The following is a 19,852-nucleotide window of genomic DNA, read 5'->3' as shown; positions in this document are numbered from 1 at the left end:
AGATCAACGTTTGTTGATTACGTCAAGATGAAATACCTCGTTTCCGCTGGAATATTCGAATAATTTAATGATTAAGAGTTATATTTAGACCGCATCGTAATACGAAACGTGACCTACCTTAAAAAAATTGCATTTTCGTTAAAGAAGGATAAGATAGGTCGAATGCTTGTATATTTAGGCGAAACTGCATTGATTTTCCTCCAAAGCAATACGTGGAAATACTAAAATAACCTTTCGCGCTAAATTTTTCAATGATAATCTATTCGCTCACAAAGGAGACTTTGCTTAACTTGATTTCGCATTTGCGGAGATGATGTTAGACAAGCGAAGGGTTATTAGACACTAAAACGGTCCCAGTTGTTATAATTTTTTATAACTGTTTTTTTTTTCCAATCGTGGAGATGATTAGTCTTCCTTAATGTATCTAATTCCTTTGAAAACTCACTAGCATCAGTTTGTTTGACTCATTCAGTGGGCTCGGTAAATATTGTTCCTAAATTTTATCTTCAAGGAATTTATCCTCAAGTGTAAGTCAGCCATCAGCATGAAACGGAAACACTCGATGGAGAATGGAAACCCCCCAAATTGGGATGTGGTTTAATATTTTCATCGTTTGATCATCCCAATGATTAAAGATCCTTGCCTGCTATTACATCGTCTAAGAGCTGATAGACAACAGTGGGGTTTTAAATATTAATAGAACTTACAACAACGCGAGAGACAGAGAACAGAGGGAAATCCACAGATAGGCCCTGTAAAGTCCAAAGAATGTGTGCGGGCTGAGGGTGTTGTCATAAACCGTCAAAGTAAATATTTATCATCTCTCATTTTCCTCCCTAATTTCTTTCCTTCTTTATTTATTTTGATCTCTCAGTCTTTGCTTGTTAATCTGTATTCCCACGGTTAATCCGTCTATCTTCTTCATGATATGTAGCATTGTTCCTGGGGAATTTTTCTTCCATGCGGATTTTATTTAGCGATATTGGGTTACTGAATAAAAAATCTCCAAAACTATCGAGATATGCATGTAAAAATAACAAGCAGTTAAGAATTATTGATCGAAGGTGGGTAAATTTTAACTTAACTGTCTAAGTTGCAAGATAGAAGGAAGTTCGTTTACCTATGATATGAATGCTATTTTTCGGAAGATATTACAAAGTTTTCAAAGTTAAGTCCTCCCAATTTAAGTAGTGGTTCTTCCTGAAAATCTCAGCCATGAACGCATAGCACCACAGGAAGGAAGAGAGCGCTAAAAAATTGTTGCTAAGTAATAGAATAGCCGAAGACGGTAATATATAACACGACATGCAGTCTGATATAGTGGTCCGTTACTTAACAACATATTGCTCAACCGCTGTCTGTAAAACCTGCCGTCTTATGCCGTGCCATGGGACACGTCCAAGGCTAAGATTAAAAAAAAAAAGAAAAAGAAAAAAAAAGAAAGAAAAAAGGCCGTTACGGAACGTTTCAAATTGCATGGACTTCATTGTGTCAAACCCACAATATTTTTCGAAAATTACGAGTCATTGTAGTACTGCATGTCGTGTTATTCCTTCAACCATATCAGCGCACCTGAGTTGGTCACACAAACAGCAGAGGATGGGCATGGAGGCCTTGGAGTCTGATAAAATGATGTTTGCCTTAATATCGAAGACGTTCTGTCTTTGATGAAGAAACACTAAACAATACTCAAGTGACATTCTGGTGCTGATTCGCCGCATAAAACCACAACATCTTCACATTTGTAAACAGAGGGCGTTAGCAAGAACAACATCACTTCGTGTGAAATTATCATAACATCTGGAAGTCACAGCTGCCTCCAGTGGATAAATATGAAAACAAAAACATGAAAACTGAAAAAAAAAAGTAATAGAGCGGAACGGATTGTTCCATTTGTCTCAATTCTTTATCGAGGCATCACGAATGGATGGGAGTAACTGCTGCCAATCGCTCTGACGAAGGGATAACGCTCGAAAAGTCAGCTTTGAAACTCCTTAAGGTGGCAATTTACATTATCAACTCATTTGATAATCCGAAATTACCCCGTTATACTCTCCCACCGACGCAGCACCACAGTTTCTTGAGACTTCCTTTATTCGTCGAGACTTCCTTTATTCGTTAGGGAAGGTATGTTTTTTACTGGCGGGGGGGAAGGGGTGGGTCGGGGTATTTTAGAAATTTTTTGCGAGAAAAGTCGTGGCCCTCCCACTTACCAGAATGGATTAATGCATGACCCTTCACAAATAACTACACAAAAACATCTGACCCTCCCCCCCACCTCCTCCAAGACAAAATAACCGGAGGTGAAAGTAACTAACCGGAAGTGTAACTCACATAACTGCGTCTGCGCACGAAGCAGTTAATAGCGTGGCGTGAGATTGCACGTTGAAAACGTGAAAATGGGCAAGGATGTACAAGGAATAGAAAGAAGGAAATGCGCTTGTGGTGAATGCGAGGATTTCATGAGGTCAGATGGAGAAACTTGTGGCTATTGTAGCTGTTTGCCGACTCGCCATTCTAAAAAGGATGCCAGCTACTTCTCTGACTCTGCTGGAGGCACATTGGGTGCGGGAATAAGTGAAAGTGCAAGTCCAGAGAAGTGGAAAGATGAAGACCTGGGGTGGTTCCCGAACCCAGAGGGCGAATATACTGAATTCTCAAATAGTATTCTGCCAAAATTCTACCTGTCCTTTTGACCACTTGTCGATACAAGGAAGCTTTCGCCGCTGTTTCGTGACTGAAAGAAAGCGCCAGTGGGAAGTTTGCGAGGCTTTGAAAGCAATAAATCACAATTTGGCTTTAGTGACTTCTGATAATCCAGCGGCTGCCGGGAGATTCACAGAGCTTTATATGGAGTATAGGCGAATGTCGTTGTCAAGAGCGAAATGGCCGACAATGTAAATTTTGCCAGAAGGATGATTGTGATTAATTGATTTTAATATTTTGATATTATGTCTGGTTTTCAATTGGATTACATAATATTGTCTACTTTGCCTATAAAAGATAAAAGCGTGTTAACTTGACCTATGGTTACGGTAAAGGGGGTAAGTTTCTAGAGAAACTGTGGTGCTGCGTCGGTGGGATGGTGTAACAGGATAATTAAGTATTATTAACTGAGTTGAAATCGTAAATTGGCCACCGTAAATAGTTTAAAAGCTGACGTTTCGAGCGTTAGCCCTTCGTCAATCGCTCTGACGAAGGACTAAGGTAGATTAAGATTACGGTAGTCAGCTAATGAAGAGTTTGGAACCTGAAAATTCACTTCAGGAACAGAAACCCACTAAGGAGAAATTAACCTCTGACCCTTCGACACTCGAACTTAAGGTAACTGCTTTGTAACATCAACGGCATTTTACGACAATCGCGTGTCCTGTCCCCGCCAGACTAGTATTGACTACTGCAGCTGTTCTCACACATCACGCGATATGCAGATACCTTAAATATCCCGCTTATTGACAAAAACTACCGCCGTCGATAACAATTGAGATCATGCCATAACTCGGACCATATGCATTCCATGTTTCGTCGTCAGGCAAGAACTAGTGAAATCATGACATACTTCTAAGTGTACAAATACTTAACACATTCGGTTAATTGACAAAACTGCCTTCAACGGTGATCAAGAACGCGCAATTCCGCCACCTGATTGGCTGAGTGATCAAAACCCCTGGTGTTCTATTAGGGAGATTTGCTTGTTTTAGCGAAATCAATCGCAAGTTGTGGTCATAGCCAGGGCAAAACAAAAATATTGAAGTTTGGAGCAGTTATGGCGATGACTAACTCCTATGTTCTCTGCAGTACTTTTGTTGGTATTTTGTGTTTTGCCATAATACCAGGTTAGTCTGTTAGATAATGGTTTCTATATATCTTTGACGAAATCTCTCATTAGTGATCGCTTGCCCAAGATTGGTAGTGATACGTATTGAGAGAAAATTCCTTTTGCGAAATGATAATCGATATAGCAGCGTGGGAAATCCACCTCAGGTGTGATTTGTGATGTTTTGGGTTCCGTGTAGGGCAAATTTGTTTACTCTCAACAGGCAAATGTTTTCTATGGCACGCCCTGCTGGTAAACGGGCTATTCACAGATTCTGTTGGGCTGCATCCAGAAGGGTCAAGAAGGCTGGTTTCTTTATAAAAATTTTTTATAGCTCGACAAGGATTATAATCTAATTAAGCAGGTTTAGAGGTAGATTTGTTTATCAAAAACATTATAGGTTAACATAATTTAGGGTCATACTGAAAAAAAAATGTGTTTTTCAGATGTAAACATGATAGACTTTTTCAGATATCAGAGGAGAAACTGTAGTGTGATTTTAAATGTTTTAGAAAGAACCAACAAATCTTTCCTTAACAATCCAGTGACCCCCAAAAGATGACCAAACAAAAATGACATATTTTGATTTTATGATTGTTCTAGAGCGAGGGTATTTGGATATGTTCAACGTCTTTCCAAGGCGCCAAGCGTCTCATCTTCGTAATTGCTAGATGTAAAACAGCTAAGCCCTAATAACAATTGATGTCCGAGCAGAGACTGGACAGAAGCGGCAAAGAAGTCGTAAGCTGATCGTTTGTTAAATGTGCCAGTCTCCCCAAATCTCTGTTCATCAGCTCTTGTTATGGCTACCAGTGGTCCTGTGATAACGTTGTCGTAGGTTAAACTCTTCACCTGCGGAAACAGTTCAGTAATCTTGCCCGTAGGGTGAAATGTAATATACCTGAAAGAATTTTGACGAGTTTGGCGAACTTTTCCTATTCCGCTGCAGGGTACGAATACTTTGTAATTTCCGGTGTCCTCGGGTTAGCAAATGCAAAGCATTTTACAGCCGAGCAATTTGAGACAGTTGAAATTCAATGTTAAACTTCAAAGCATACAATTATGCAGGTCTAATGCAAAAAAATTATTTCGACTGCCCAGTAAATGTTGAACTGATTAATGGAGTTTCAATGGACCATTCAAATTATCTGAGCGATTTTTCGACTGACTATTTTTTATGTCAAAACTTTCGCGCTGAGTCATAGCGCTTCTTTATTTTTTGTCATGTGAATGCGAAACTGGCGCCAAGACACTGCACTAAATTTGTTTTTGAAAATATCACTAATTCCCGTTTTCGATCCTCCACTGTTGTAATGATACAACAATGACCCAACAGTGGAGGATCGAAAACGGGAATTGGCGATATTTTCAAAAACAATTTTAGTTCAGTGTCTAGGTGCCAGTTTCGCATTCGCATGACAAAAAAATAAAGAAACGCTACGACCCAACGCAGAAATTTTGACATAAAAAAAAGCGCTCAAAACAATTTGAATGAACCATTAAAAACTACATTTATTAGAAGTATTTACTAATACAACCACCTCCCACCCCTCTCTGAGTATTAATAGTTCGTCTTCCACCCCTCCATTGGAGCCCAATCCTACCCTTCCTCAGTAACAACAGTTTGCCTCCCACCCCTCCCTGAGAACTGATAGACTGCATCCCACCCCTCCCCTAAATACTAATAGTCTACCTTCCCCCGATAAAATGATCCAAAAAAATTGTCCAAAAAATTGGTCCAAAAAATGGCCCAAAAATGGTCCAAAAAATGGTCCAAAAGCAGCGAAAATCAACCGAGACATTTTATAGTTGAAGGTTAGTTCACGGACATGTATGACATCGTGACAACATTTCAGTAAGCGATTAGAGGGGAATGCAATGAACAGATCAAATACATCGACACAAATATAAATCACCATCTGATTCACCTGTGCACTCATTTACTTATTCATTCCGTCTTATATTCATGTTTTCATTTTAATTCTATGTATTTAGAAGTATTGGCGTCAACAAGAGCACCGTATTTCATCAAGGAGCCCACAGACACGTATGTACAGCGGGGTAAGTCCGCTGTATTGGACTGTCTAGTAGGCGGAAGCCTCAAGGCCGCTATAACATGGAGGAAAAATGGTATTGCACTGCGGGATTTATCGCAAGATGACCGAAGAATGATAAAGCCGGACGGATCTTTGTATTTTTCCAAAGTTAATCATGACACGGCTGAAAATTCAGACGAAGGAGCCTACCAGTGCGAGGCGTTAACGCGTAATGACATGAATCTGGATTTTCAGATTTTGAGCAGAACGGCTCGTCTCCTCGTTGCTGGTAAGCCAAGCCTCCGTTGTCAAATTTAAAAGGAACTCGTCTCCGTTGGAAAAAATTGCCATGGCATTACTTACAGCCTTATTTATACAGAACTTTGGTGATAAATATCAAACAGGTAATCTAGCATTCGTAGTGAGTCAAACTTTAGGGAAACTTGAAGGCGAACTAGCGAGGAGTTTGTGGAGTACCGCCATTTCGGATGGTGTACTATCGTCGCTCCTACTGTGCCTATAGATAATGTCACCAAAGAACACTTCAGAGATAAGTTGTGAAAAAACTCTAGCCCTGAGGTAAATTTGCCTCCAGCTAATAAATTGACCGAGAACCTCGTTAGTCGAGTTTTCTGAATCAAAACTAACACATAACACAACTAAAGAAAGAAACAGGACCAAAATGAACTGTAAAAAAATAATATTAAGTGGCATATGCTTTTGATCAACAGAAATTTCATCCAAGGTGGCTGTTACTCCATCCAAGTTAAAAGTTTCATTTGGAGACACATCAAGGTTTCATTGCTACGTGAACGATTCAACACCAAAAGCTGTTGTTAGGTGGAGAAAACTTGGAGAAAATCACTTCATTGAGTCTAAAGGACGTTTCACCATAACTTTCGATGGAGCCTTACAGATCGCCGAGAGCAGATTTGATGACCAAGGAGACTATGAATGTACTGCTGAAAATACTGTGACTGAAACGAGTCACACGAGCACTCTCACAGCGTCGCTTGAAGTCACAACAGGTAGGACATATAAGATATGTTAAGGGTATGTATAGTAGCCACGTTATCATTTATCATTTCTAACTCTAGTGTGCCATAATTTGGCTCGAAAAATTTGTAGTTCATCAGCCCACTCGTAAGCAGGTCTCAAAAGGAGTAGGTACTTGTGAACTACTTTTCAAGTAACCCAGAACAAGGCTCTCCTTGTGTATAAGGAAAGAGACTTAATGTCGCATCAAGCACAGTGCCATTCATCTAAACACTCGAGGAGGCTAATAGAACTGTCCACAAATTAACTTCTAACCACATAAGTGTTTAGATGCGGTTCTACGAATAAGGAAAAAGTTTCTTGATGCTAGATGACACACTGATGCCTTGTCAAGTCAGTTTGTCACACAGCTGAAACTCGATCTCTTTTGTTTTCGTATCCTGGTTGGGTGCGTCAATACGATAATGGATGACTATGCATTCTATTCTTTCTGTGCATAGATAGTGGGTTTCCTCGCGGTCCATATGTGTCCGTCGCGTCTGTCGAGAGAAAATACATCGCTGGTGATATTGTCATACTCGATTGCATTGCAAATGGATTTCCTAAACCAAAAGTCACATGGCTATTCGATGGGTTACCTGTAGTGCTCGGAAGTGGTTATTCTGTTGTTGGGCAGAACAACCTTATGATTGAATCAGTAACAGAGGAACACGCGGGAACATACACCTGTCGTGCAATTTCACGAAACGGCATCGGAGAAGCTACAACTAAGCTAGAAGTACATCGTAAGTAATTTCTTCCAACAGGTTATTTAAAATGCATCTCCAGATGTAGGGGAACATAAATAATTTTTCAGAATGGTGATTTTTGGGCAAACGCCACCCTAGCTCAAAATGGCGCCTTATCTGAGTTGTAAATAAAATAATAACGCCTATTGCAGGTGTTCAGTTAATGAATGTGGCGCAATGTTTTTGTAGAGTGAAAAAAAGGCGAAGGTTTACGTGACTCGTTCAAGGCGTTCCTCCTTTCCTTGCGCTGCACTTGTATCGTGCGCCTGTTTATCGACTGGAACAAACTCTGATAAACGGCGCCGGGCTTAGAAGAGTAAACACGGTAGATAATCAAAGTTTTGTTTTGCTCCACAGATCCCCCTTTATTCATCAAGAAACCAGATAATGTCCATGCTTACGTCGATTCCAATGCATTGTTTGAATGCTTTGCTGACGGAATACCCAAACCAGTTATCACATGGAGCCGAAATGGGGACGTGATTGAGGAATCTCTTTACAACGTCATCGGAGATGGATACTTGCTAGTCAAGGGGCTTGTGTTGTCCGACATGGGACCCTATCAGTGCTTTGCAGAAAACCATTTGGGAAAAATTCAGGCCACAGCAGAACTCAATGTTTACATGAAAGGTATGGACTAACAAGTCTATATTTTATCTCAGATCTTAATGTTAGAATTGGCAACTTCTGTCAGATGATTATCTTTAAGAACTTCTTTATGTAACTTTTTTAAATCCTTGTCACATAGGCCAACCGCTTCCATCATTACAAACCACAACTGCTCCGAATACAGAGAGAGCAGAGAAACCCATATCAGCATCTGTTTCAGATACCAAGACAGAGCAGAATACCGCATCGGCATCGTACAACACAGTTGAGCCAGAGACGAGAGTAGCCTCAGAGAGCTCAACGAATTCAAGTATGACAACAACTTTAGTAGCAACAGTAGTCCCAGTTACCGAGTCAATCTCAGATATTTCAACAGCCCAGGTTACTACTGCAGCACCAGATTCTACTCCAGCTACAGATAGTACAGTTGACGTGCACAGCTCAGCTGTGTCAGATCCTACAGTGACCTCAGATACTACAAAACTTTCAGTTATGACAGATGCGTTACAAGGATCATCGGCAGTGCCATACACCCCGTCTGCCATGTCAACCATTGCAAGTTTTGGAACAAGCCCATATCCCGTGAAGACAGCAACAAATAAGATTGCGACAAATCAAGACACAACATCAATTCCAAACTCGACAGCATCCTCAGCTGAACCCAAGACCTTAGCTTCAATGGAGACCCTGGATACTACAGTAGCAAAACCAGATCTCATTACACTAATCCATGGTACCTCTGGAACCCCGGCTTCCACGACAGTTGCGGATTCCATACCAGAGACCACAGATGCCACAAAACATCCGTATTCTACAGCCGCGAAAGATACTGCATCAACAGTAGAAGCCACAAATACTGAGACTGTGACTGTGGAAAACAAATTCACCACAGCAATACGAGAAGTCATAACAACATCGGACGCTACGGAACTTCCGCACACCCCAACTCGAGAAATCACTGCTTTCCCAAAGGCAACCTCAGACTTTAAAACGGAACCAGATCCAGACGTTACAGCTCCTCCGGTTATAACAACAACACCAGATGTCCAGCACCGAGGTTTGAAATGTAAATTTATTTGATGATCTTTCTCGCAAGTTTGCCAACCGCGGCAAGCAGCGTGAGATTAGAAAAAGAAAAACGGGGACACCTCTAAGTTGTCATGGAGAGGGTGTTGCAAAATTCGTTTTTAAAGATCTATATTTCTTTTCAGTAAAACCTCATTTAAATACCTTTAGGGAACATAGTGATCGATGAAAAGCTATTAAGAAGTGGAATTTAAAAAAAAAGGGTTGTCAAAACATTGCTATATGTATTTAATTGTGGTCGTTTCTGTTTTGGACCAATGAAAAATAACTCGCATGAAAACAAATTCGTGTAATGATTATTAGCAGAAAGTACAATAAATAATTACTCTAACATTTCAACAGATGAACTGCAACCTATTGTCAAAGAAAAAACCGTAAGAGAAGGCTCGATAAAAGTCATCAAATGCATAGCAACAGCAATCCACAAACCTGACGTAGACTGGTACAGAAATGGCAAGAAGTTGCCCACAATGAAGTGTTCCGAGTTAAATGACGTCAGATGCCAGGGAATTCCGTATGAAGTTTATGAAGAAATTAAAGAACACAAGTTAGGAGGAAAGAGCGCTAGGACTATAAAAGTTCTTAAAATACGAAGTGCATTATACTCGAGAGATCAAGGAGAATTTGAATGTATTGCAACAAACGGTCACGCCCAACCTGCAAAATTAATCATTGATCTGAACGTCCTAGGTATGTAGAAACTGAAAGCAGTATTTAACTTCTGTATTCGTACTCAAAATTTTGTCACCTGACACCCAGGTCTTTGACTCAATGATCTGGAGGGTTGGCAAAAATCATGTTTGTTTTATGTGCACACGTTTATTTCATTGCACATTTTTTTTGGTTTGACGATGTTGATGCAAATGCAATTTCTACCATAGTACCCATCGGAGAATATTGCTATCCTTTACCCTTATACCTGCATCAGGGTAAGTCTTTTATCTTCTAAAATTAAACCAATGCAGGTTAATTATCTTCTTCAGCTCCCCCCCGATTATTACAAAAGCCCGATAAGGTGCTCAGTAGTAGCGGCAAAGGGTCGAAAGTGTCTTGTGTGGTGAACAAAGGCAATCCTCTGCCAACATTCAACTGGGAATACCAAAACACGGATTGTTTCACTTTCAACACGAGCTCTTGTGACCCAGTTGAAAGTCAGTGGATGCCCGTCCCTGAGAGTCTAATAATGACTCCTCCAAACACACCGACAAAGAAGAGTGTGGTAAACGTTCAAGGCAATCAGCCAACTGCGAGCTTCAGGTGTCTGGCGTCTAATAAACTAGGAAGGGATTTTCATGTCATCAAACTTGTTCGAAGTGGTAAGAAATTTGTCTTTTCATATGATCCTTAATTCTGAGAAAGTTACTCAAAATTCATCAGAATTCTTTTTATATTTGCTGATATACTTCACTTGTTTTTCTTGACAGTACCCTTGGCTTTTGTTAAGAAACCACAGAATATCTTAAAGGGATACCTGGGCCAAAAGATACTTATAAATTGCTCCACCAATGACCAAGATGCTACAGTGTCCCTTCTTTACAGGCGCCATCCATTTGTGGCCTTTGTCAAACTAAAGCTGGAAGAAAAAAAACTTTTAAAGAAAGGACAGGCATTCGAACTTCTCAATGTCGGTTTAAGAGATTCTGGATTCTACGCATGCGAGGCAAAAAATGAAGCAAATGATAAGATTCGGTGGCCACCGGGTACAGGATATTTAATTCTTAATGAAGGTGAAGTAAACTTAATTTTTTTGTTCTTGATACTAAAGGAAATTTGATTACAATAATTTACGAGACTGCAAAGACGAGTTAATTGACCAAGGAGTGTAAGAAGTAAGTCCACGCGATGGAATGTGTGTTTGCGATGCAGACATGTGCATGTTAGAGGGTTACAGACAGACGATTAGTCTCGGTCTCTGTCTCTGTGCAAATTTAGGCGTCTCACATGCCAGTCTTGATTGCCAGTGATAATCCGTTGTAACTTTCCAATTTCTGTGTGTGTCTTGGTTTTTCCAACAGAACCGCTAGAGTTTCTAAACCAGCCACCGGTTATCATACGAGGATATCTGGGCCAGAATTTAGTCATTAACTGTTCTACAAATGATCAGGAGGCAACAGTATCTCTCCTATACAAACATCATCCGCTTACTTCCTTCCATGAGCTGGACCTTAAACAAAACAAACTATCGAGGAAAGGAAAGGTTTTTGCTTTACTAAATGTTGAACGCAGAGATGCTGGAATATATTCCTGCCAGGCGAGTAATCGGGGTGGCTGGAACATTCGATGGCCACCTGGTAGAGGATATTTGATTCCTATTCGAGGTAAGGTAATTTACAAGATTAAAGCCAATTTATTTAGGATTAAACATAACCTCAGCTTTCCGATGACTTTTTTCCTTCCATGATAAGGTTCGATAATCGTGACAAGCGTTACTGTTACAATGGTAGTGTTGTTTTGGTCCCATAGTTTGTCTTTAATACAGCTCAGTTGTATGAGACTACAAAGCCACCGCAAAGCCTGAACCATCAACGGGACAGCCTACTTACACTTATCATTTGAAATTTGCAAGGGCTTTTCCTTTTTTTTTACAAGCATGGACCTTTAATATTAATTTATTTATTCTGTCAGGTGGATCGCCAAATCACTTTGTTTTGAGGCTTGAAACACCACTTAATGTACAACAAGAGCAGCATGAATTTTTCGAGGGCTTTCCCTTACTCTTTCAAGTATAGACCGTTGATATTTATTAATTTATTTTGGTAGGTGGATTAGCAAATCATTTCGTTTTGAGGCCTAAAACACCGCTCACTGTACGACAAGGGCAGCAAATGACTATTACCTGTGAATCAGAAGGTATCTCAGAGACCAAACTACACTGGATGAAACAAACCAAAAAAGGAGATGTTTCTGTCCCAAGTAACCTTGTCACTGTTGATAGGGACAGATCCACAAATAAAGTTAGAGCCTTCCTTAAGATTTCAAATGTTCAGGCAGAAGATGCTGGTGTTTACAAATGCGTGTTAAGGGTCTTTGACAAGACAGATCACAAGACGATTTCATTGTATGTTAGAGGTAATTCAAGTAAAACTTATGCTGTAATCACGGAAAATGTAAATGTGGAGATCTCTTTGACCATTGATGAAGGCAAGCATTTTGTAGTCGAGTCCCAAACCACCATCGAAATATTAAACAGATACTTGAGCCAGTCCCTTTTGCTCTACAGGTTTCAGATCTTCAGATCATGATAGTCATATCGTTTTGGTTGCTTGCATGGTGCATACACGATTGAGTTCGTTTTATCATAACTGCCTATGAGGAAGGCCAATAAGCAATCTTTTCTCATGGCCACCTCAAGGAAGGTAACGGTTTACGAGGTTACTTTTGTCCAAAAAGCTTTTCAGTTGCATACCACTTACAAATCAATTTTTGTTTATTGTCAACTTTTTCGCAGAACCATTATCTTTCCTCGTTAAACCAGACGTGATTTTGCACGGATACCAGGCCCATAGTTTGACATTAAACTGTTCCACTAACGACCGAAATGCTACAGTATCACTCTATCACAGACACCATCCTCTGGCACCTTTCAGGGAGCGAAAAATCGACGCAAAGAAGGTTTTGTTAAAGGGTCAAGTATTTAAACTTCTAAATTTAAGTCTAAAAGATCAGGGAACATACGCTTGTGAGGCCAAAACTGAGGAGAATGAGAGCATACGCTGGCCATCTACAAGAGGTTACTTAATCGTGAGCCAAGGTAAAGAGAATTTGTAGAATCTTTGCACTTGTTTTTGTTCAGCGGTACAGATTTGTTTACAAATTTTGATTGTTTTTAAATTTAAGAGAGTTAATTTCGGCACCACTAATTCGTTTTAATTAATAATTAGTAAAGTATTATAAGAATAAAAACCCATCATATCAGTAAAGCTGCCTCTCTAGGATGCCGTGTCTCAATCAAAGTTATAATGACGCACTTTACTTTTAAATTCGCTTTAAGTGCAATGCAAGTTTGTTTCCTACAATGGACTAAAGGTGAATCATCTGCAAAAATCTGAATAAACTCTGGCAGTAACAGGCCACTACTCTCGTTCACTAAGACCAACTTTTGTTAGCCGCGTTGTATTAAACTCACACTTAAATTTGCAGCTCGAATCCCCGACTACTTTGAATTGAAACCAGCCAATCCGATCACAGTGCCGAAAGGTGGAAGTACAATTGTCACATGCGAATCAGAAGGAGTGTCAGAGATTCAGCTTCAGTGGAAGAAAGGAGATGTCAGTAATGGTAACGCGTCAATCCAGGACAGAATGGTTAGTATTGTGAAAGACTGGTCCACCAACCGAGTGCAAGCTATCCTCAGGATTACGAACGCTCAAATGGAGGACAGTGGAGTCTACCAGTGTGTGCTAAGGGTATTTGAAAAGACGAGCATGAAATCTGTTGAGATCACGGTTAGCCACAACTAAAATGACCAAGTGACAGTAGCCGTCTTCTCAGCTCGTTTAGTCCAAAATTCAGTTTCTTGGAGTTGTAGTGATTTTTAATATCTAGTATGGATTAGCTCTAAAATTCTGGTGGAAAAAGTCCTAAGTTTGCTCCAAGTTCAAGGGATCAACTACTTAACTAGCTTGCGAATAGGCTCACATTCTTAATTCTTCGGCACGAGCTTTCTTTTGCCCGCGGGAAAGTGAGAGGCCTGGAGCGACGCGAGCAGGCGAGAGGTCTGCAAGGGGTCTAGCGCATATAATGATTTTTAGTGCCAGACCCTCAGTAAACCTCTCCCCGACTGGTCGGGCGGAGAAACGCGCACCCAGCTGCACTATTGAAGGCCGACTCCCAAGGCATTATACACCATGCCCCAATATTGTTGATTAGTTCTCTGATTATCGTCGCTCTAGTGGAAGCGATTTAGCAAGTTGTTCGCGGATCGAATAAAACAGTTAAAATAACAGCAATTGGGCGTTGCCAAGTTGTAAGTCCAACTATGTAATATTAAGTTTTTTAAAATTCTTTAGTATCAAAATACTAAACTTATATCTAAAACTCGACGTATCAGTGTCATATGACGCCATTTTTAAGAGAATGATGATTATTCTAAGACAGCCAGGAGACCCAGTAGGGTTGAAGAAATTCATACCATGAGGCATTAAACAAAGACCTTGGCGCAACGTTACTTGAGGCTAACCAGCGTTTTAACAGCATCTTTTTAACAAGGGAGTCAAACTTATTCTCACTCACGGCAATCATGAAAAACTGATTGATTACGTTTGCATGATCAAAGCCGTCGCAGTCATTCTCATGACTCCAGAGATGACGCAATTAAACTGCTATTGCCATGACAAAAAATACATAATCTAAACATGTAACCAAAACTTCACACCGGCACTGACCAGGGGTTAAAATAACCCTCAATTTTAGCTCCATTTTCTAGAAAAGTAGTTCTGTTTAAAAATATGGCTGAAAATTTGGGACTTCAAAGGGAGTAGGAATGGGTTGAAAAATGAAAGAAACTTTGTTGTTGACAGTTGTGATAAAACTCCATGCGGAAAATAGAGAGTGCTTTAAGATGTTTCTTTGATATCCAGGTTTGCTCAAATTTCTCAAAGAACAGTTGTTTGCGACCTTTCCATCAAAATTTAGTAAAATCAAAATACGCGAGAAAAAAGGCAAAGTTCGTCTAGAAAAAACAACAAATAGTTTCCTGTTTGACAGCTGATAAAACTTGAGGAGATGATTTATATTCACGTACCATCAAACTGAACATTGTAAACCAAATTAACAACATCTGAATATAGACTTCTGTTGAATAAAATTCACGGAATACTGATCTAAATGAAATATAACGTTTCAATGATATACCTTGCCTGAATTTTCATATTTCACTGTTTTCGCCTGCCAGCAGTGTTTGGAGTTCAACACTGACATGATTTTATCTAAAAAACGCTTTTACTTGAAATATCCATGTCATGAAATGTGTTTATGTAGGGCTGATGTTTTTTTAAAGATACGTTTTAGAAAAATACTCCCCAAACATCCTAATCTTTTGTTATAAATGGGTAAATTATTCAAGTTAAACCATCTTCGGCCTGTTTATCGTTATAATTTTATTTTTGTAGGGACATATGGACTTAAGCTTAAAGAATATCTCGACGCTCAAGACATCTGTACGAATAACAATATTCACGCCCACTCTAGAAACGTGACTTATCCGCCAATAATTCACTTGAAAACGAAAGCCCCAAAAGTTAAAGTCACATAGCTAAACCTTAGTAAAAGGTATAACTTAAAACCCTTCTTTTGTACCAAAGTAGAATGTTCGTGAGTATTTTTGAACATTGCATGTCGTGTTCCTGTTCTCTACTCCGCTTTCTGCCACAAATGCTGCGATCTGATTGGCTATTTGCCAGCTATTTCGAGTTAAATATTTGAATAAAGTAAGTTATCTAACATTGTGTGGTTGTCAACAAAATAAAATAAAAACATGATATTGTCATGTTAGATTTTCAACACCTAGAAGAATTATTCAGGAAAAATTCGATTATTCGCTCTCGATTTCTGTGCGTGATACTTTTTTCAAGCTTCACCTTCGTTAACTATCATGCGTTTGAAATCTCTAGCTTAAAGCGTAGTTTTTAATTCATCTGGGTCGGTCGTGACAACCAAGAAATAGCTGATTCATTGCCGTACTTGTTTTTCCTGCTTACATGGCAGGTGGGCTGTTTTGAAGTTGATCAAACAGAAGTAACAATTGTGAAGACAAAAATTTATACACCCGTTTTCAAGAATGTTGTAAATTTGAAAATATATATTAAATATATATGTTAAAATTTTATTTGAATTTGCAGATATGCACACAAGAAATAAACCAAGAATTTCCGTTTCTCAGTATTAATGATGGGCTAAAATTTCCTCTTCACAGCATCCTTCACAAGTTGTCATATAGCCATGACAAAAAATTACCATCTGAACGGGTATCCTAATTCCAGGCGTTTAGGATTACATTCCAGCTTTGCCCAATTTTCCCTGAAGAACAATTATTTTGATAATAAAATAACTTCTTAGCGAAAGAGCCGGCACGTACGAGATAACGTGACTCAGTTCCTAAACTGACGTGTTGTTGTTAATACCTGTGATGCAACTTCCCGGAAATATTTGGTATTCACGTACATTGAACTTATCTTCAGGCCACCGATTTGATATTATCGAGATATGTCTTCTAATGGTGTTATGGCAAACTGACGCTTTTTCATCTTTCGTGTGAAGCGCAAAAGTAGCGGAGTTCGAGGCTTAAACATGATCTTCGGTTTATATTATGTCACTTGAAATATTGAACTGAAAAACTACAACCTCTCAGCCGTTACAACTCATTAAATGACGGAGATAACCGTGCTTCAAACATCGAGAACTTTTGTTGAAGTAATCAAGTTAACCCCATCGATTTTTCTTTTACATTTTCACATCAAAGGCTTCATTTCAAGCTCATTTCTATATGTACAAATGGCAAACAAAATCGCACGTTCTGGTGATGATTCTAGAGATGAGATGACCTTTAATAGAATTGTAAAATGCAGAAAGCCAAACTCGGACAAAGCTTTTTATTATTTTTTTTCGTATCTTTGTACAAACACGCGAAACGCTTTGTGGGCGGGAAATATTTGTGGATATTGCGTCCGCCTTTATTATTATGTCATTTGAAATATTGAACTGAAAAACTACAACCTCTCAGCCTTTACAACTCATTAAATGACGGAGATAACCGTGCTTCAAACATCGAGAACTTTTGTTGAAGTAATCAAGTTAGCCCCATCGATTTTTCTTTTACATTTTCACATCAAAGGCTTCATTTCAAGCTCATTTCTATATGTACAAATGGCAAACAAAATCGCACGTTCTGGTGATGATTCTAGAGATGAGATGACCTTAAATAAAATTGTAAAATGCAGAAAGCCAAACTCGGACAAAGCTTTTTATTATTTTTTTTCGTATCTTTGTACAAACACGCGAAACGCTTTGTGGGCGGGAAATATTTGTGGATGTTGCGTCCGCCTTTATTAAGGTAAAGAAAAGTCACTCTCCTGCTTATGGCCGAGAGAATTTTTGTATTAATGTAATTTTAATGTCCTGTCTATTTTATTTAGAAGCTTTCGTTCAAATTTGATTTGATTTGAAAAGTACAATCCTCACTCCTTGTTCATCATGAAATTAAGTTCAATGAGAGCCTCTCGTCCACAACTTTATGCACGAAAAACGATTGAACATATCTTTCAGAGCAGTAAGGAAATTTGTGCTCGACACGAAAAGTATTATGGGGTTGATTGCTGCTGGTAAAGATGGCAATATGTAAAATAACAAACCTAGTACAAGCAAACAAGAGTCTCTGTCTTGCGATGGGTAAACTGCTTCAAGTAATACTAGATATACAACAATTGAAGTCCAGCAGACGAAAAAGACCACGACAATTGATGCAAAGACCTTCATAATATTCTGGTTTTGTTTGTGATTTCTTGTTCTTATCTTATTCAGCGCTTGGTCCTGCTCATCAGTGACACGTCTTGATCGCTTCAAACTTTTTATGATCTTGGTATAAAGAATGATGATCAAAACCAGGGGGGTACAGTAGAACATAACAAATCCAATAGCATAGAGTACATAGCGGTTCTCCGCTTCCCACGAAAGCGAGCAGAGTGGTTGATTCTCATTAAGCCTAACGATCCGTAAGAATCTGAGGTATGGTACAGCTAGTAGTAACGGGATGATCCAAGTCAGTGCCAATGAAACAGCTCGGGGTCGAGTCTTTTCCATCAGAACTTTAGCCTTAAGTGGATGAACTACAGCAACGAACCTCTCCACGACTATACCGACTAAGCTGAAAACTGAAATAACCTGTGACACGCCTCTGAAATACAGACTTATTTTACAAACAGCTGTGGCTACTGGATCATCGATCAAATGTTTCCCTGACAGCATCCCCTCAGTGGCGTACAGTGGCCATGTGCTCACAGCGGACAATAGATCCCCAACGGCCATGTTAACAATGAAATAATTTGTACTTGTCCTAAGGGTTTTGTTGGTAAGAAAAACTGCAGTCACCAAAATATTGCCGACCAACGAAAAAATGCTAACAACAGAAATAGCTGTTGTGATCAAAGCAGAAACGCTGGGAGAACAAGTGGACTGATTCTCGAGAACATAGCGACTAGAATTATCCATTTCTTGGTCTGAACGGAGGCCTAAACACAAAGAATATCGACACCACACCTGCGATCCTTCGACTGTCGTCATAAACTGTTAAACACAAACAACTAAGAGTTGACTGTTTAAAAAAAAGTGATTCTTGATATTTTGTGAGTTTATTGTGCGCAGCGTAATAGCGTCACGACCCCTGGCTTAAAGGGGAATATTATCAAATACTATCAAATACTGTGACATGGTTATATCAGCTGTATATGCAAATTCACTGGACTAAAGAAAGTATTTACATGAGTATAGGGTTTAAACCAAACTGGAATGACTTGGTTCATCGACATGAATATCATTTTACCGACATTAATTTAGCGTTGTAGTGCTGAAGTTGGTTCAATCTAGTAGAGAAAGGAACGTAGAGTAGTGGAAATCAGATACACTGATAAGTTTAAATACCGAGCCAATGTAACAGAGTAATAGGGTGTCATTAATTTCTGTGACTTTGATAATAGGCACAATGTTGGACTGCATGATCATACGCAGAGAGCATTACGCAAGTTTGAGTGCGTTGAAATATAAACGGAAGTTCTAGAGATTTCTTTGACGCCATTCAAATTGCAAAATCAGTTCAATGCGCAAAATCGACACATCGTAGTGGACTATTTCTCCAAAACTCGCAGGACTCAAAGTTATATTTCTTCTAACAAAGTATTCACCACTGGTCTTCTGTAGGTGTTAGTAGTCTAGTTTTCACTCGCCGCGTCGTGTTCCTTGGAAAGACCAATGCCTTTGGTATAGAGAGATGTCTCGCGAACAAGTCTCTCTTACAATGGGCCGCATGCCCGTGAAAACGTAGCTCAACGGTGGGGTAGAAGAAAGAAATTAATACTCTGTCTTCGTTTAGGTGAAAAAGGTCTCTTACCAAGGATCGCTTGAGGGATGTTGAGAATTAACTTCCTGTGTAATGTTGGAACAATTTTATTACTGTAAAGACAGATTTGCTTGAACGGGAAAAACATCAGTATGCAAATATAAACCGCATTAGTTTTAACAGCAGTTCTACTGAATAATGCCCATAACACTGACTGAAATCAATTCAAAAAGTTGACGAAAAGCCAGAGAAACTAAGCAATTTAACATGTTTATTAACCTGAAGGATTTATTTGTCAGTTCCGATGACTCAGTGTCTTCTATGATCCACATCCTTAGTATAAGGTTAATGCATTTCCAGTACAAGAGCCATGGTGGTTCAATGAAGTGAGACCAGTTTTTGCATTGAACTGACTTCGCAAAGTTTTAAGACAGAATACTAAAGTTCCCAAAAGCCGGGTCTCTCTACCTAG

At 39.3% G+C, this 19,852-nt stretch overlaps 2 protein-coding genes across 2 annotated transcripts; one reads left to right on the top strand and one right to left on the bottom strand.

Annotated features, from left to right (window-relative positions):
- The first annotated feature begins 3,708 nt into the window (after nt 1-3,708).
- LOC113687124 (uncharacterized) lies at nt 3,709-14,281 on the top strand. Its single transcript, XM_089191601.1, has 13 exons — nt 3,709-3,836; nt 5,813-6,142; nt 6,585-6,881; nt 7,350-7,634; nt 7,995-8,267; nt 8,386-9,303; nt 9,675-10,022; nt 10,316-10,648; nt 10,757-11,059; nt 11,348-11,650; nt 12,093-12,401; nt 12,781-13,083; nt 13,473-14,281. The coding sequence occupies exons 1-13, from the start codon at nt 3,767-3,769 to the stop codon at nt 13,790-13,792; spliced, it is 4,392 nt and encodes a 1,463-aa protein (XP_089047727.1). The 5' UTR covers nt 3,709-3,766; the 3' UTR covers nt 13,793-14,281.
- A 2,998-nt stretch (nt 14,282-17,279) lies between these two features.
- On the bottom strand, nt 17,280-19,092 carry LOC113686799 (neuropeptide FF receptor 1). The gene has a single exon (XM_027204473.2). It carries the CDS (start codon nt 18,606-18,608, stop codon nt 17,535-17,537), a length of 1,074 nt encoding a protein of 357 aa, XP_027060274.2. The 5' UTR covers nt 18,609-19,092; the 3' UTR covers nt 17,280-17,534.
- Between the last annotated feature and the right edge of the window lie 760 nt (nt 19,093-19,852).

The sequence above is a fragment of the Pocillopora damicornis genome, chromosome 13 (genome assembly GCF_964200805.1).
Source record: "Pocillopora damicornis chromosome 13, jaPocDami1.2, whole genome shotgun sequence".
Lineage (NCBI taxonomy): Eukaryota > Metazoa > Cnidaria > Anthozoa > Scleractinia > Pocilloporidae > Pocillopora > Pocillopora damicornis.
This window is presented reverse-complemented; position numbering and strand designations above follow the sequence as displayed.

What these genes read in the sequence shown, in the direction of transcription:
- LOC113687124 (XM_089191601.1), top strand. Translation starts at nt 3,767, where the DNA reads ATGGCGATGACTAACTCCTATGTTCTCTGCAGTACTTTTGTTGGTATT. An exon ending in GTCGCTTGAAGTCACAACAG is followed by an intron (nt 6,882 to 7,349) that starts GTAGGACATATA and finishes TTCTGTGCATAG; the next exon opens with ATAGTGGGTTTCCTCGCGGT. An exon ending in CATTGATCTGAACGTCCTAG is followed by an intron (nt 10,023 to 10,315) that starts GTATGTAGAAAC and finishes TATCTTCTTCAG; the next exon opens with CTCCCCCCCGATTATTACAA.
- LOC113686799 (XM_027204473.2), bottom strand. Translation starts at nt 18,608, where the DNA reads ATGACGACAGTCGAAGGATCGCAGGTGTGGTGTCGATATTCTTTGTGT.